Source organism: Peromyscus leucopus, chromosome 5 (genome assembly GCF_004664715.2).
Source record: "Peromyscus leucopus breed LL Stock chromosome 5, UCI_PerLeu_2.1, whole genome shotgun sequence".
NCBI classification, from domain to species: domain Eukaryota; kingdom Metazoa; phylum Chordata; class Mammalia; order Rodentia; family Cricetidae; genus Peromyscus; species Peromyscus leucopus.
In genome coordinates, this window is record NC_051067.1 from 14,876,079 (window position 1) to 14,893,381 (window position 17,303).

Genomic DNA, 17,303 nt, shown 5'->3' on the forward strand with positions numbered 1-17,303 from the left:
AATCTTTCTCCTGCAAAGGTCTTTCTAAAAGTGCTCCAAATACTTGGATGCCGTTCCCAGGATATAGCAAGGTAGAAGCTGGAGACAAGAGGACTTTGATGCAAGAGTCTTAGGAGAAAAGGGACCAAAGAGGGTGGGGACAGTGGGATCTTATGTGCCTCTAGTATGGACCATGATGGACTGATATAGGTGGCTAATGTAGCTGGTACCCCTGGTGCTGGTAGAGTTTTTCTTCACCAGCTGGAGTAAGACATTCTTTTCTAGGCTGGGCTCAGGTATAGGGCTGCTGAGCTAAACTAAGTACAGGAAGTCCCCCGAGGGAGCTCTTACTGGGCCAGGTCATCATGGAGTCATGGGAAGTTTGGCTCTTTGTCTGGGCATCATGTGGACATTTGGATCTGTGCTAGACCCTGATTCAGAATCTCCTGGCAGGGCCTAGGTGTGAGCATTTTTAAAGCAGTTCAGGTGGCTCTGGCTTATACAGGTGGGGAGTCTAGGCTGGAGGAGGTGAGCAGGCTAGGCCAGCCCAGGGTGCTGAGGAAGCAGGAGCTAGATGCTGTTGGAAGATCTGGTGGAGATTGTGGAGACTACCCAGGAGCGGCTTAAAACCTAGCCCCAGGGGCCTTTGCAGTTCAGCAGCAGCCAGGCCTCAGGTCTGTGGTATAATGGTAAGCACTGCTCCCTGAACCTAGTTTGGCATGCTCTTTCTGAAGTCAGGGCACCAGTGCAGCCGAGGTGAGGGCATGGGACAGTAGATAAGGGCATTGCTAGACAAGCACAAAAAGGGCATGGCAACAAGGACTCCACAAAGAATGCACATGGAACTCTGTGGGCATTCCTCCATGAGCTAGAGGAGAGGAGACTGGGGAGCAAGGGAAAGCTTGCAAGTCTGCATGGAGGGACCCAGAGGGGGAGCCTGGCTGAGCTCAGATGTGTTGTTGCAGATATAGATATGGGTGTGCATACAGGTGTACATGTTGAGAGTGCAGGGCTGAGTACAGGTAGATGAGTGTGTACATGTAGGTGTAGATGAGGGCATACATGCAGGTGTAGGTGAGGGTGTACATGCAGGTGTAGGTGAGGGTGTACATGCAGGTGTAGGTGAGGGTGTACATGCAGGTGTAGGTGAGGGCATACATGCAGGTGTAGGTGAGGGTGTACATGCAGGTGTAGGTGAGGGTGTACATGCAGGTGTAGGTGAGGGCATACATGCAGGTGTAGGTGAGGACATACATGCAGGTGTAGGTGAGGGCATACATGCAGGTGTAGGTGAGGGTGTACATGCAGGTGTAGGTGAGGGCATACATGCAGGTGTAGGTGAGGACATACATGCAGGTGTAGGTGAGGGCATACATGCAGGTGTAGGTGAGGGCATACATGCAGGTGTAGGTGAGGGCATACATGCAGGTGTAGGTGAGGGTGTACATGCAGGTGTAGGTGAGGGTGTACATGCAGGTGTAGGTGAGGGTGTACATGCAGGTGTAGGTGAGGACATACATGCAGGTGTAGGTGAGGGTGTACATGCAGGTGTAGGTGAGGGTGTACATGCAGGTGTAGGTGAGGGTATACATGCAGGTATGCATGGAGGTTTAGGTGCAGGTGCAGATATAGATGAGGGTGCAGGTATGGATGAGGGTGTAGGAACAGGTGTAGATGGATGTATATGCAGGTGTAGGTGTGGATGTAGATGAGTGTGAGTATAGGTGAGTGTGTGTGTGTGTACAGGTGGACATGAGGGTGTAGGTATAGATAGGATGGGGTATAGAAATATATATATACAGGTGTGGGTAAGGGTATAGGTGTCGAGGGTATGGATTCACACTTGGGCGTGGATCACCTTGGTATAGTGTGTCATGGGAGAGAAGTGGGGACTTCTCCATTTCAATGTAGGAGTGAGGAGAAAGGATGCCCCTGGCTAGGACTGAGGTCAGGGTCAGCCGTGGAAGGGCATAGAGAGCTGGCAGGGTACAGGACTCAGGCAGCTGAGCCTCTGGCCAACTCACATTGTGAGAACCAGTGCATGACAGTGTAAGACCTAAGCTGCTCCATCTGCCCTCTTGTGCATTTCCTTGTGACCCAGCTCCATCCCAAGAGCCTCTTTCCCCCCTCAGAGTGTGGCTGAGTGTACAGAGGAAGGAGCCTGACAGGCCTTACCCACTGTTACGTCACCAGCCCGTGCCCATCGCTCTGTCATCGACTGGCTGTCCAGGCTGAGTGTGTGTGCAGCTCTGGGCTTTGGACTCGAGTAACGGCACCTTTGTTACTTCAATTGTACTGTACTACAAGCTACAAATTGTGGATCGTGGGCTACAGGCTCTAGTCTGTGATCCAAATGTCCTGGGCTGTGGGCCAAGGGCCACGGCTGAGTGCTTGTTGTCTCTCTGTGTCCCCAGCCAGCCCCCTGCCTCCCCCAGCACACAGGAAGCCATTCAGGGAATGCTGTCCATGGCCAACCTGCAGGCCTCGGACTCCTGCCTGCAGACCCCATGGGGCACTGGCCAGGCCAAGGGTGGGTCGCTGGCAGCTCACGGTGCCCGGAAGAATGGCGGTGGCAGCAAAGGCACGAGCAAACGCCTGCTGAAGAGGACCGCCAAGAACAGTGTCGATCTGGAGGACTACGAGGAGCAGGACCACCTGGATGCCTGCTTCAAGGACTCAGACTACGGTGAGTGTGGCTGCAGGCAGGGCTGCTGCCTGTAGGGGGCAGCACTGGCTAGGAACAGGTCAAGGAGGCCGGTGATCCACAGTCCAGACTGTAAAATCCATCTTGGGCTGGGGTGTGGTGGTGCATGCCTTTAATCCCAGCACTCCAGAGACACAGACAAGGCGGATCTCTGTGCTCTGGGCCACCCTGATCTACAGAGTAAATTCCAAGGCTAGCCAGGGCTGCACAGTAAGACCCCATCTCAAATGATCCTTTGGTGGCCTGGGTACCCCAGCCATGGTCCCTTTCAGAATGTCTGCCCTGCGAGGAAACTTTGTCCCCATCCACAGTTCGTCGCTCCCCCAGCCCTGACCACTTGTCAGGTTCTTCAGATCTCTGTGATCTGTTTTAGACACATTATCTAAATGGATCATATAACATGTGACTCTTTGTGGGGCCCTCCATACCGTGGCATGTGCCAGGATGTCCTTCCTTTTTCAGGCTGAGTAATATTCTTTCCAGTGTGTGGGAAGTGCACTGTAAGTCCATGCATGCGTTTATCCCTGGCCCTGGCCTCTTCCTTTGGCTGATGTGAACCTGTGGGTACAGGTTCCTCTCGGGACCTGTACTCTTGTCCTGCTGCTGTGTTTCTGAGTGGGCCCTGCTGGGTCAAAGGTCACTGTGTATTGAGCTTTCTGAGGTCTCGCCTGACAGGTGTCTTTGCAGCTGGACATTTAGCAGTGACAGGGCTTCGGGGTCATTGTACCCACCCTGTCTGTAGGATGGAAAAGCTGAGGCCTGAGGATGACCCTGCAGCCATATGTGAGGTCAGACACCAACAAGGCTCTGGCCTCTGCCATGGGCGCAGCCACCAGGCCTCCTGGCAGCAGAATCTGCCTGACTTAGGCACCTGATTTCTTCACCCCACCTGAGGGAACATTCCAACAGTGTTGCTGGCCCGGGCTTCTCACCCCCATGGCTGACTGGGTTTTAGTCCAGTACCTTCCTGGTGGCCAGAGGCTGGGACTTACTGATCTAGGCCCCTGTGAGAGCTCCTGAAAGAGGGCTCTGCCCTGCAGCTGCTGCAGATCCAGGCCCCATGGTGTGTGTGCGCGCTCTACACTGATGGACAGACTGGCAGCAAAGCGAACTCCCGTTTCCACTGTCTTTGTGGGTTTGGAGGGCCAGGTGCTGCTGCCACCCACAGAATCACCAGTTTTGGAGATTCCTCATTTGGCCTTGTTGATCGGGGAAGTAGGACCCACAGTGCAGGGATCACTGGGGGAGGGGTGCCCCCGAACCAGGGAAGCTCCCCAGTGGCCATGTAAGCTTCGAGGCAAGCACCTTCATCTGATTTGCTAGGAGCGTCTTGGGGCCTCAGACATAGTGGAATTAGCCCAGCTGCCTCAGTTTCTCACTCCCCACTGTAGTGGCCTCCAGAAGGACTGCATGTCTCAGGCTCCTGAAGCAGCTGTGAGCAGTGATCCCAAGTGCTGAGGGCTTTTAGGCCCAGGCCATCCTGGGGTGGGTGCGGCTGGCAGCCTGTGCACACCCGCCTGCCACGTGTAGGTGCCCTTGCACACCCGCCTGCCACATGTAGGTGCCCTTGCTGTGGCCGTTTCAATAGCACAGCGAGTCTGAGAACCTAAGGGCAGATCCCTGGGTCCCTGCAGCGGCACCCCCCCCCCCAGCCCTGGCTGCACCCAGCCACTCAGGGGCCTGCTCTCTTATTGCCTCCTTCAGTTTACCCCTCCCTGGAGTCTGACGAAGATAACCCTGTCTTCAAGTCCCGGTCAAAGAAGAGGAAAGGCTCAGATGATGCCCCCTACAGCCCCACAGGTAGAGCCAGGCTGGGGGTCCGACACGTGGCCACTGAGGACGTAGGCGCGGCTCTAGGCATGTCCAGAAGAGTTTGGACAGCTCCCCATAGGGCCCTGACTGGGGCTCTGCTCTGTGTATTGGGACCTCTGAGCCTAGACCTTACTCTAGAACCTTCTCACTTGGGCCCCTCCTTTCCAGTGTCCTCGGTTAGATCTAGGAGGGGCACCAGACACGTGCTGGGGTGGTGGGTGGGATCAGGCATGCCCACCCCTTTCAAGGTCCCCTGCCTACCTGGCTTTCCTTGCCCAGTTTGCTGGGCCTCCCATACTCCCTCGTAGATACCTCAGCGTGGCACCAACCTGGGGAGAACAGATGTGATATGGCTTCCCATCCAGAAAGTTAGATGCTTGTGGTGCCCCAGACTCAGAGATGGTCTGGGGTAAATGGGCCACCACTTCCAGAACCTGATTGGTTGGCCTTCCCCGTGTCTTCCACAGCCAGGGTTGGCCCGTCGGTGCCAAGACAGGACAGGCCTGTGCGTGAGGGGACCAGAGTGGCCTCCATCGAGACTGGGCTGGCAGCTGCTGCAGCCAAGCTGTCCCAGCAGGTGAGGAGACTGAGGGCCCTTACAAGAGTGAGTCTCCATTGTGTGAAATTAGGCTGGCCTCTGGACACCTCAGCCACTGCCTCCTGTGTGGAGATTGCCAGGGCTAGGGACTGTCAGGCCGGATAGTGGCTCCAGATTCCGAGGAGGTACACAGCCCCATGCCCCTTACCCCACACAGGCACCTCTCACTAACACATGGTTGCTCTCTGGTGCCCAGGATGCCCTCATTAAATGCCTCTGGGAACTCCTCCCATCCCCAGGGGTCCTGGCGCTTTAAGTGGTGCGCACAGGCAGGAGCTGGGGCCTGTCTCCACCTGCTCCTCCCATGTCCTCTCGTTGGTCATCTCTTGGCAGAACTCACATGGGCCAGACTTTCCACCTCGGTGGAGAGGCCTCCCAGCCACTGTTCTCTGTGCTCCCTCCCCGGTGGAGGTCCGAGCCCCCTGAAGCCTGCATCTGGGTGCAGGCAGAGTTGGCCGTGCCCCACTGTGGTGTATCTGGGGCAGCTGATGGGTAGCACAACTTCCACACTTTGTTCTTAGGAGGAGCAGAAAAACAGGAAGAAGAAGAACACCAAAAGGAAGCCGACTCCTAACACTGCCTCCCCCTCCATCTCCACCACCTCCACCTCCACGGGTACCACCTCGGCCTCCACCACCCCAGCCTCCACCACCCCGGCCTCCACCACCCCAGCCTCCACCACCCCGGCCTCCACCAGCACAGCCAGCAGCCAGGCCTCACAGGAGGGCAGCTCACCTGAGCCCCCACCTGAGTCACACAGCAGCAGCCTGGCTGACCACGAATACACAGCAGCCGGCACATTCTCAGGGGCCCAGGCTGGCCGTGCCTCCCAGCCCATGGCCCCCGGAGTCTTTCTCACACAGAGGCGGCCTTCTGCATCATCCCCCAACAACACTGCTGCCAAAGGTACCCCCTTTGCCCGTTCTGCCCCCGCCCTTAGGAAGAGCACTGTAAGGGGGGTTCTGGCCTCAGGACGGCAGGTGCTGGGCACCTGAGACAGTTACGTCCATGCATCTGCACGGCCCCCTCCCTTCCCACGAGTGTTTGCTGCTGGCCTGCTTAGTCGAGTGAAAGAAACAGGCTAGAGTCAGGAGATACGGCCTGAACAGGCCTTATCAGTTACGAACTGAAGGACTGACTGGTCCTCAGCTCAGGGCGCTGACTCAGGCCCGTGGTCAGCCATTTGCCACAGGTGAAGATGGGTATGATATGAGCCAGGTTGGGGAGTTAAGCCCCTCTGTGGGTGAGTGTCACGCCAGCCAGGCCTGTGGCACCCCTGTAGCCTCCTTCACCCCACCTACCTATGCTCCAGCCTGAGCCTAGTGGTCAAAGTTTGGTGGCATGGTTGTTTACTGGTGGCCCTTGAGATGGCCCTGGGTTGCCAGGGGTTGGGGCCCAGGGTGGCCTCACATCCTAGCCACACTGTCCTGAACCAAGTCCATGATGGTCTCTGTACCTCCAAGCACTTGGGCTCCATGAGGGACTTCTGAGCCCAAGGCTCGGCCTAGCTGGCTGGTTTTATAGAGGTGGGTGGCACTTAGGGGCCGGTGGGATCCCTTCCTGCTCTAGCTGTCACTCTTGATTTAAAAAAAAAAAAATCTCTCCTCACCTCTGTAGGAAAGCGTACGAAAAAGGGCATGGCCACGGCCAAGCAAAGGCTTGGAAAGATCTTGAAGATCCATCGGAATGGGAAACTGCTCCTCTAAGGCTTGGGAAGCCAGGATCCTTCTGCTCTGCTCAGGACCCCCGGAGCCCCGCTACATCAGCCCCTCCCAGGAGGGTGGCTGTGCCGCCTGGCCCAGGAGGGCCTTGCCTCCTCCCAGCCACCTCTCCCCCACGCGAGCATCTGTCCCTTGAGCAGGTGGAGCGAGCGGAGCATGGCCGTCCCTTGTTGTGAACATGGACATCCTTTCTCAAGTTGCTTAGAGTGACCAGTTCCTGAAAGTGGCCCTGCCAACTTAAGGACCATTCCGGTTTCAGGACAGCCTCCAGGCACCCCACCAGAGCCTGGTGACCTCTATGGCTCTGCTTGGGAGCATGAGGCCTTCAAGGAAGGCGAAGTGAGCCACGCTCACCGAGTCTGAGCTGGCCCCAGGCTGGCAGCCTCCAAAGGCGTAAAACAAGGCAAAGAAAGAAAGGACACAGAAAGAGAGGAGCTGTGGGCTATTGAATGTCCCCTCCCTCCTCTTCCTGAGTGAGTCTTACCGCACTTGGCCAGTGAGGAGAGGTCGCCCCAGCTTCCTGGCCGGCAGGTAGCAGGCTAGATAGTGGGTGTCACACCCCGAATGCCTGGGGACATTTGCGGTTGTCAGGACCCACAGTTAGGTTGGTGTGTTAGTGGGTGGAGGAGCCACTGTGGGGTCCCAGGGGAAGGGTGACAGCTCAGCCACGTCTTAGGGTCCAGGGGACCCAGGCTAAGCCACGTGGAGGGGCCCCACTCTGGAACAGCACTTCTAGGCCAAGGCACCCTGCCCTGAGCGGGCAGACAGGTGGGCAGGGCCACAGGGCTGGAGCCAGCATGGCAGCGCTTGTCTGAGCCCCTGGGTGGCATCATGAGCATGGGCCAACCCAGGTGGCGTGTCCACCCATCAACACAGAGGGGCTGGGTTTGTTTCTCAGGCAATCCTGTATTTTCATTTTAGATGTATTTCCGGAAGCATATTTTTCATAGAATGTAGCGTGTAAATAGCTTTTTAAATGACTTCTTTTTTATAAGAGCAAAAGTATCTCTAGGAATTTCTTTCTATAGAGTCCTTCATTAACCTTTATACGAGTTTTTGCTCCCCTCACCCTGGCTCTGATGGACGGTCGGGTTCCGACCCCCACCCCCTTCTCTTTCTTTCTCTCTTTCTTTCCTTTTGTTACTCCTCTTACTTTCCTCGTAGGAACTAAGGTATTGCCTGAAAAACAACGGCGTCTGCGCAGCCTTACACTCTGCCTCTCAGAGCGGATAGTACAGATTCCCTCCCACACGCCCTGAAGCCGCGTCTCCAATCTCACACCAGCTCTTGGCTCTCCTTCTTGTGTGACGAGGGGTCGGGGATGCAGTTATTTTACTAGCACCTTGTGAAGTATTTGTGTTTCGTGATGCTGTAATTTATTAATGTTTGTAGCTTTTTATATTTGTACATTTCTTATGAGGTTTGTTTCTACACCCGTTACCCGGATGTGTTGTCCATGAGGAGATGCAGCTTGGCGGAGGCCTTATCCACTCCCATTTGACCTGTTTGGAGGGACGCCATCCCCAGGGCCCGGGGCTGGGAGAGGGGCATCTCGCGGGCCCCAGGCTTACTCAGAACTGGTGTTTTTAAAGTTTCCTTGACCCTGTCCTTGTGAACATTTCTATAATCTTAACCCGGGCATCAAGCTGTTTTCTCTCCTTCTCTTTTTAATTTTATTATTATTTTGGCGACATGTACATTTCTAACAAAGTTTATCGTGGCTATTAAAGTGTTCTATTTCCCAGTTCATATTACTCTTGTATCGAGTCCATGAGGTCTAAGGCAACTTGGACCAAAGTTTTAAAAAAGTAAAACTATTTCAGGTTTTGTACAGAACCATGTCTCTGTCGTGCTTGCCTCCTTCACCACCCTTCTGTCACCCCATGGGGCACGTGAAGATGGGACCAGCTCCCCTGCCTGGGCCGTGGGTGCAGCGCTCCCCGGGGAGAGCCTCAGACGGTACTCCGAAGCCACCTTGCCTCGAAATGTCAAGCAGGAGTGTGCACTCAGAAGAACTCTTGGGGTCCCCAGGGTGGCAGCCCAGTGAGGAGGCCTCCACCCTTCCCGTGCTCCCCCACGGTGTGAGGCTTACTTGACTCCAGTGGGCTCTGGCCAGAGGCGTCCCTGGGGGCCTCTTTTGGCCACCGTGGATGTCATTTGCAGCAGCCGCCCTTCCTGTACCATTCACTGAAATGTCATCACAGGGTGTCCGGTGTGCAGGTGAGGAAGCTCAGCAAAGGCTGAGATGAGGCTCAGTTCTGTTTCGGGAGGAAGCTGATCACAACAGGCGGACAGCCACCGACCAGGTGTGAGTCTCTCAGGCAGCACCTCGACTGTGTGAGAAAGAAGACCACCCCCTGCCGAGCAGGTCACCCAGCGATAGTGACCAGGGCTGGACATGAGGGTGGGCTCCCGTTTTCTAGAGAATGAGCTGGAGGCCAGTATGTAGCCAAGGTCATCTAGATACAAGGAGCTAGCAGGACACCTCCCTGCCAACACCCTTAGCAAGCCTGGAAGCAGATGCCCAGGGGAGGGATATGGACTGGTGGCTGAGATCCCTCGTGCCTACTGACGTGTAACACATCACGTGACCTTGGGTGAGCCCCTCTTCTTTAAGCATTATGTTCTCTGGAGCCTGCTGGATGCTCAGAAGAGAGGCTCCGACCTGAGCTGTGACTGAGCCCTGTGGTGGGGGAGGGGCAGCCACACCCCCTTTTCCATAGGGGTGGGTCCCAGTGTTGCCACTAGGTGGCGCCTTGGGCCCATGCTGAGCTGCAGGCTTCAGGCACCTGGGTAAGCCCTCTCCTGCCCTCAACCCTAATGAGCCACGTGGTGGTTTATGGCCCTTCTCCCACCCCCAGAGATTACTCTGGGTTGCCCCCACCCTATCCCTGAAACAGGAGTCAGCACCCAGCCCGGGGTACCTCCATGCAGCCATACCCCCAAGTCCAACATCTGGGCCTCACACCACCCTCAGGTGGGCAGGCTTGGAGCCCAGGATTCCTGCAGCAAGGCTGATCTATCCACCCCCTTCCCAAGGTGGCCCTGAGGGCTGTCGGGGAGCTGAGGATCTTGGATCTGGGAAGAACTTCCCAAGGCTACCCAGCATTTCCCAGGGCCTCCTCCAATCCACGCTGCCTTCCAACCAGCCTGTGCCATGTAGAGAGCTTTTGCTGTGTGCCAGGCAGCCTGTATGTCTGTGGGCACAGAACACAGGAAGGACCCACCAGGCACGACCCCTTCCTTCTCCACCATCACTGGCTTTTGTGAGCTTCTAGAAGAGCCTCACTCAGTGCAGCCCAATTGGAGCTGACACTTTCCTGGTCAGCTAGACCTCAGGCTTCTCAGACAGACCCATGGGCCAAAATAAAATGAGGGACATGGCTACCCCTGAGCAGGCCCCAGGGAGCCCACATTGAGGAGCTGGCCCAAGTAGGCAGAGGGAGCAGAAGTGAGCCAGAAGCAAGGGACCCTCCCACCCCGTCCCGGCATGTTCTCATTTTCCCTATGCATGGCAGGAGAGCAGCAAGATGATGGCTCTCTATTCCCGTGTGTCCTCCTTCTTTAGATACCTAGACCCTTTGTCCGCCTGGTCCTGAAGGCTGTCCCTGAACCTGTTATTGGAAGAAATCGATCGTATTGAGAGCCCGTGGGGGGCAGTGCTCAGAATGAACACCAGGGGGCAGGGCAGGGCTGGGAACAGGCCAGTGACCAGCGGTTACTTCTCCCCCTAGGGCATAAAACAAAGTTATAAGCACGTGCCGGGAAGGAGACAAGAAAAATGGCATTGGTTCAGTCAGGAGCTTCCCTAAGCACAAGTGTCAATATCATCTCTTATACACAGGACATCACACATGACACAACCACTCTCTGAAAAAGGTCTTGCAAGAGTGTTTTTTACTCATGGGGAAACTGAGGCACAGTGCTTCACAGCTGCTAAAGCAGACTTGCCCAATCAGTTCCACTACTTTTGGGCCTTTGAGAGGTACTCTCCTGCAGATGGTGGCCGGGAGGCAGGCTCTCAAGGTTTCCCTGAGGCCTAGACCCCTGCAAGGGTCTCAGTCGCCACCCTCCACCACTCCCGCCCATCTGGGTCCTTTTCTGTCCCCAGACTGACCTGGGTCTGCATCCACTCTAGACTGCTCTGCCTTAAACAAGGGTCGCACTTTGCAGATGCGGACACTGAGGCAGGGCAGGACTGGGATACATGGCCACCAAGGGTCCCTGGCATCAGAAAACTGGACACTGGTTCAGTAGGAGAGTCGAGGGTCCACTGTTAAGTGTCCTCTGAGAAGGTGCCACAAGAACTTGGAGTAAGTCACAGGGGATCAGGAGTGAGGGTCAGAGCTTTCCGAAGTGTCCCTGTAGCTGGTGTGGTCACATTTCTCATGTGTCTGCTGTGTGCTGGCCAGGGCCCCCACACATTCTTCTGACTTCCTTTGCTCCTAAGCCTAGGCCCATGGAAGAGGCAGCTGGGTACATGTCAGCCTTTCTGAGGGGGTGACGAGCACACAGAGCACTGAGACCCTGAAGGGAGGCAGCGGGCAAAGGCCCTGGGGCAGGATCAAGTTTGTTGAGGAGGAGCTGGGAGGCGATGTAGATGGAAAGAAGAGGTTGGGAGCCCCCCCCCCCTTCCCCATCCCTTGACAAGCCCTCGCCCTCTCTGGCTGTGTAGGCTCAGCTCTGTCATCTGCAGAGTGGGCAGAATAGCCCTGACTTCCCTCAGAGAAACTCTAGGGCTAACTTCTCCCCATCAGGACTCTGTAGGAAGTGATCCTTCCCAGAGGACCTGGCTTCCTTTGTGACTTTGGGCAGGGCCATTTCCCTTTCCTGGCCATTTCTTTCTTTTTTAAAGATAATTTGTTTGTTTGTGTATTTATTATACAGTATCCTGCCGGCATGTATGCCTGCATGCCGAAGATCTCATTATAGATGACTGTGAATCACCATGTGGTTGCTGAGAATTGAACTCAGGACCTCTGGAAGAGCAGCCAGTGCTCTTAACCTCTGAGCCATTGAGCCATCTCTCCAGCCCTTCCTGGCCATTTCTTTCTTTTCCTTCCTTCCTTCCTTCCTTCCTTCCTTCCTTCCTTCCTTCCTTCCTTCCTTCCTTCCTTCCTTCCTTCCTCCCTCCCTCCCTCCCTCCCTCCCTTCCTTCCTTCCTTTCTTTTCTGAGACAGGGTTTCTCTGTGTAGCTTTGGAGCCTGTCCTGGAACTCACTCTGTAGCTCAGGCTGGCCTCGAACTCACCGAGATCCGCCTGGCTCTGCCTCCCGAGTGCTGGGATTAAAGGTGTGCGCCACGACTGCTGCCTGCCCCTCCTGGCCATTTCTTGCATTGCTGTCTTGATGAAAGGTCGTTTCCAGCTGGAAGAGGGATTCAACGTCCCCCTTCCTGTGGCCAGGTCTACCCCGAGAGCTTCTGCAGCGGGATGGCTGGTCCTGAGACGTGAGGACAGGTGGAAGCTGCCTCCAGCTGTGTAGAGATGCCAAGCAACCTTGAACCCCTGTGGCCAGAGCCTTCTGGGGTGTTCGCCGGACTCAATGCTTAATTAAACACTTAGTGCTCCTGGGTCTTGGTGTCCTTATAATCTAGACTTTGTCACATTTTGCAACTCTTTTTTGTGTCCAGACCCACCCCCCTACCCTGGCCACAGGCTCTATTGAGAAGTGGACATGCTGGGTGGTAGTGTCCACTGTGGAGGGAGGGAAGGCCATGGGAGGGGAGCTGGCCAGTCTGCCTGCAGCCTGACAGATGGTGTCCTCTCTCTTGAGCCGCCCACTGCTCGGTCTGAGTCCAGCCAGCCTCCTTCTCATCCATCCCCCCCCCCCCAGGGATGCCACCTCGGCAGAAAAATGATGCAGTTCCATTAACATCTGACACGGATTTGCTGGCCCCAAACAGACGAGTACGGTGTAAACACCCGGCGCTGGGCCCTAGCCCGGCCTCTGCATGATCCCAGTAATTAATTGTCCTCTGTTGGCCGGGCCACACTGGGCCCCTTGATACAGCCTGAGTAGTTTCCAAATCAGAATCCGGCCCTGCCCCTGTGCATGGTGTTTACCAAACAGCGGATGTACTGGGGATGGCAGGAAGGAGCAGAAAGAGGGGGTGAATCTCACTTCTGGTACTGATGTCAGGGTGGGGTCCTTTGCCTTGCCCAATCCAGTGAGCAGGAACCTTAGCTTTCTCTTTGTAAAATGGGACAATAGTGCCATTCTCCCAACGTGGTTGAGCTTGAGCCAAGTGCAATGGGGTCTGAGTGTAAATGCCACCCTCGACCGATTTCTGGGGCTACCTAGCCTTGAATGGGAGAGGACAGATTGAGTGTCACACAGGAGATTGGAGATACTTCCATTCATGTTGGTTAATTTAATAAGCACACAGGCCACCTAGATATCATTTCAACTGTCTTTTTTTTTTCCTTTTTGCCATAGAGGGACATTTCTTTCTGTGCATTGTCCAATAGTAATAGACCGATATTATTTCTTTTATGTGTCTCATAGGGAAATTTTTTCCTATGAGACAGAGTCTCATATAGCCCAGGCTGGCTTCAAACTCTCTATGTAGCTGAGGATAACCTTGATTCTTTTGTACCCATCTCCTGAGTGCTGGGTTTACAGGTATGACCACCACACTGGTTTGATGTGGTACCCAGGGTACTGTGCAGGATAGGCAAGCACCCTCCAGCTGAGCCACATGCACATCCAGGGACTCTTATACAAACATGTAGAGTCCCCGGGCAGTGGGATTGGTTCCAGGGTGCAGCTGGCCCTGGCTGGAGAAATGTTAGTGTTTCTTTTCTCCTTTGGCAGTTGAGGAGAACAGCATGCCCCTTTTTCTAGGGCCCTTCATGATCTGGGAGCTCTGACCACTTGGGAGGAGTTCCCATGAGCTGCGACCTGGGAATAACCATGATCCCCTGGGGCACCACCAGGATTACAGTGATAAGCTGCATCGTCTCTATGCCAGCTCCTGGAAGGGCCACGTGGGGTCACTGGGCCACCCCTTCACCTTTGAGTTGGGGAGACAAAACCTGCTTCTTTGCTGTGAGCTGCGTGGCTCTGCCTTCCGGACACAGTGCAGTTCATGGCTGGGGGTCAGCATGTCCCGCCCACATTTGGGATCTATGTTGTGTGTCATACTGGTACCACAGGGGACCTGGTTTCCCAGTGGGTGGGTTGCTCCTGCCGGGGAATCGCCATCACTCTCTGGGTGCTGGGTTAGGGTTGTCTGTGGTAGCGGCCTGCCAGAGTGGCTGGCTCCTGTTAACAGGGAGCAGCTAGGGCCGGGGGCACACCCAGGTGACATTTCTGGGGTTTACTCTTCTGTATTTTCCCTCTGGGCTTGTTTACTTATTGTTGTCATAAACTCTGTATCATTTAGTTGTTTTCATGACTTTGTGTGTGTCTCCAGCCCATCAAATCCTTTGCCCTTTCCTTGGACGGACAGACTGCAGATCTAAGAGACAATTCTGAATGTTGTCCAGGGCCTCAGGCTGCGTTTTGCTGGTTCAGAGAGGAGGGGCCCAGTACAGAGACCACACCCCCAACAAGGGCCTGTTTGGGTCTCACTGCCTCGTCACCCTGATATTCAACTTTGACACATCATCTCTTTTGATCACCTTCCATCTCAACCTGTCAACATTCTGCTCCCCTACCTTCTCAAGAGTCACAGCTAAGCAGGGAATGACATCCTTGGTGTAGTCAAGTGCTGTGGAATAGAATATTTGTTTAACTATGTAAAGATGTGTTGCTGTTTCACCTTGCCTGCCTAAAGTACCTGACTGGTCTAATAAAAAGCTGAACAGCCAATAGCTAGATAGAGGAGGATAGGTGGGGTTGCTAGGCAGAGAGAAAAGGGGACAGACAGACACACACAGAGGAAGTAGGAAAGCAGGACAGATGATAGTATGCAGATGAGGTAAATGAGCCCCAGGACAGCACATAGATTAATAGAAATGGGTTAACAAGTTAAAAAGGAGCTAGTTAGAAACAAGCCTAAGCTAAGGCCAATAATTCATAATTAATAATAAGTCTCCATGTCATGATTTGGGGGCTGGTGGTCCAAGAAAGTTTTCTACAGTCAAGCAAGCCTCCCCATGGCCCAATTTGTCTCAGAAGACAGTCTGCATACTTGACCCTATACCCAATGGTATGGAGCCAGGATGGTGGACAGGACGTTTAGTTCACGGAGGTTGGAGTGATCAGGCCCCTGGCAGAGACAGAGTAGAACAGTAATGGTTTTTAGAAGAGGAACTCCCTGAGTGGGTCTTACAAAGAGAGATGGTGGCCTGCCAAATAAGGACGGAGATTCCAAGCAAGAGATTCCAATCCCCTACGGTTTACAGGAGGAAGTGGGGACATGGAGGGACAGTGGACAGGTATGTCAGCCAACATGAGTGACACTGGGAGCTTGGATAGGTTCTGGGATGGCGGGGGAGTAGGCTGTGCTCAGCCAGATCAGCCAGATTAAGACAGACAGCATCCGGGTGGCCCTGCTGAGGTCCGGGGTTATCACCGCTTCCTCCTGTGAGGGCCGGGTGATTCATGGGCTCTGGGCACTGGACGGGTGGTCAGGGGCCTGAGTGGGAGGCAGATCAAGTTGCTTGCACCTCTGGTGGGCAAACCAGGGCCTCCCAGAAGCCCAGAGGCCACAGTCTGGAAATTACCAAAGTACCTATGGCACACAAGCAGTCTCTGTTCTCCCGTTCCACGCTCAGGCCAAGGTGTCACTCATTACCTCCTGAATAGTCTGCGTCACCCTGAACTTGGCTGAGCTCAGTGAGATGGAAGCCGTCTTTCTGGACAGCCCAGGGTGGGATGTGAAAACCAATGCCACAAGGAACTCTGGTTTTGCCAGCTCCTGTCCCTAGTTCCTACCCTGTTGGTCATAGAGGGTGCCCATCCCGTCCACCCCTTCTAACAGCAACTATGTCTGGGGCCTGTGGGAGAGTCATGTCTCCTCTGGATGGGGAAGCCCACAGGAGCCCAGGTTCTGGGAGCCGTGAGTCAGGCAGGGTGATGCATGTGACTCTCTGAGGGAGGCATGCCTCTGGAAGCAGAAATGAGAATGGAGAGCAAAATCTGAAGATTAGGAAGGGCTGGGCCGTGGTGGCGCACGCCTTTAATCCCAGGACTCAGGAGGCAGAGCCAGGTGGATCTCGGTGAGTTCGAGGCCAGCCTGGGCTACCAAGTGAGTTACAGGAAAGGCACAAAGCTACACAGAGAAACCCTGTCTCGAAAAACAAAAACAACAACAAAAGTGAAGATTAGGAAGGAGGGAGGTGGCCACAGGTCCAAAGTTGGGTCCAAGGCCGGGTCATGGAGAGAACAGGATGGATTTGAGAAGTCCTCCTAGAAACCTCGGGGAAATTAGAAAAGATGCTGAGCTAAGAGAAGTGGGGTTGCTTGGACAGTGAACGCCACCCTTTTGCAGCAGGGTCGTTGTTAGCATTCAGGCATCTGTACTGGTCTGTCCTTAGGGTCCTGACAGGATATGGCCTCAGCTGCAGCCACTAAGAGCACCCCCTGATCATTCCCTACGTTCCCTTATAAAAGGCGGGCCTTGCCCACCTCCTGTCTCTCTCTCTACTGCTGCTCTTGTCCCCAGGGGAAGATCTCTGCCCCCTTCTCTGCCCCTTCTCATCTTCCTCTTCTTCTCTCCTTAGCTCTTAGCTCCCCAGTAAACCCTCCATGTGAGTTGTGTTGTGTGGTGTGACTTTTTGGGGTCCCTTGGCTCCAACCCACCAAGGTCGCCTTCCACCATTTTAAAATAGAGTCATCACCCCAGGCCCAAGTGTGGAAATGTTCACACATTGCAGGTGGTACCAAAGATGTAGCTAACAGGACTGGATGTGGAAGTTGAAATTTTTACTTAGTTTTAATTACTTTGCTTTAAATTTAAACAGCAGAATAAAATCCAGTGGAATAGAAGATAGAAAAACAATAGGGGAAAAATCCATGAAAACCAAAAATTGATATTTTTAAGATCCATAATATCAGTATAGCACTCCCTAGAGAAGACAAAACAAACAAAAACCAATACGAACAAGACAAAACCCCAGAGAGGATGCACATGACAAAGGCCACAGACAGAAGCTTGGCTGTGAGGGTTGTAGATTCCACAAGTTTAGTCAAGGCTAGAAACAGCAACTCCTAGGACTGGACAGATGGCTCGGTGGTTAAGAGCCCTTCTTGCAGAGGACCTAAGTTCAGTCCCCAGCACCCACGTCAGGCGACTCACAACCACCTGTTACTCAAGCTCTGTGGGGGTCTGATGCTCTTTTCTGGCCTCTGTGCCCCCCCCTCTCTCTCTCTCTCTCTCACACACACACACACACACACACACACTTGCAGACACACAAATAAAGATGAAAAAAAGTACTTTAAAAATGAAAATAGCAACAAGTGCAGGGCTGGGATGGTTGAGCAGGTAAGAGCTCTTGCTGGGCAAGCATGAGGACCTGAGTTCAAATCCCCAGCACCCAC

The 17,303-nt window shown here is 54.3% G+C and overlaps 1 protein-coding gene across 1 annotated transcript in view; it reads left to right on the forward strand.

Annotated features, from left to right (window-relative positions):
• Phf2 (PHD finger protein 2) overlaps window positions 1–8,650 on the forward strand; it is a 73,957-nt gene extending 65,307 nt beyond the window's left edge. The window contains exons 18-22 of the mRNA XM_028867662.1: window positions 2,394–2,665; window positions 4,388–4,483; window positions 4,963–5,072; window positions 5,615–5,999; window positions 6,711–8,650. Of these exons, the coding sequence (XP_028723495.1) occupies window positions 2,394–2,665; window positions 4,388–4,483; window positions 4,963–5,072; window positions 5,615–5,999; window positions 6,711–6,799 (952 nt within the window). The 3' untranslated portion in view covers window positions 6,800–8,650. The remainder of the gene's footprint in view (window positions 1–2,393; window positions 2,666–4,387; window positions 4,484–4,962; window positions 5,073–5,614; window positions 6,000–6,710) is intronic.
• Window positions 8,651–17,303: the final 8,653 nt, after the last annotated feature.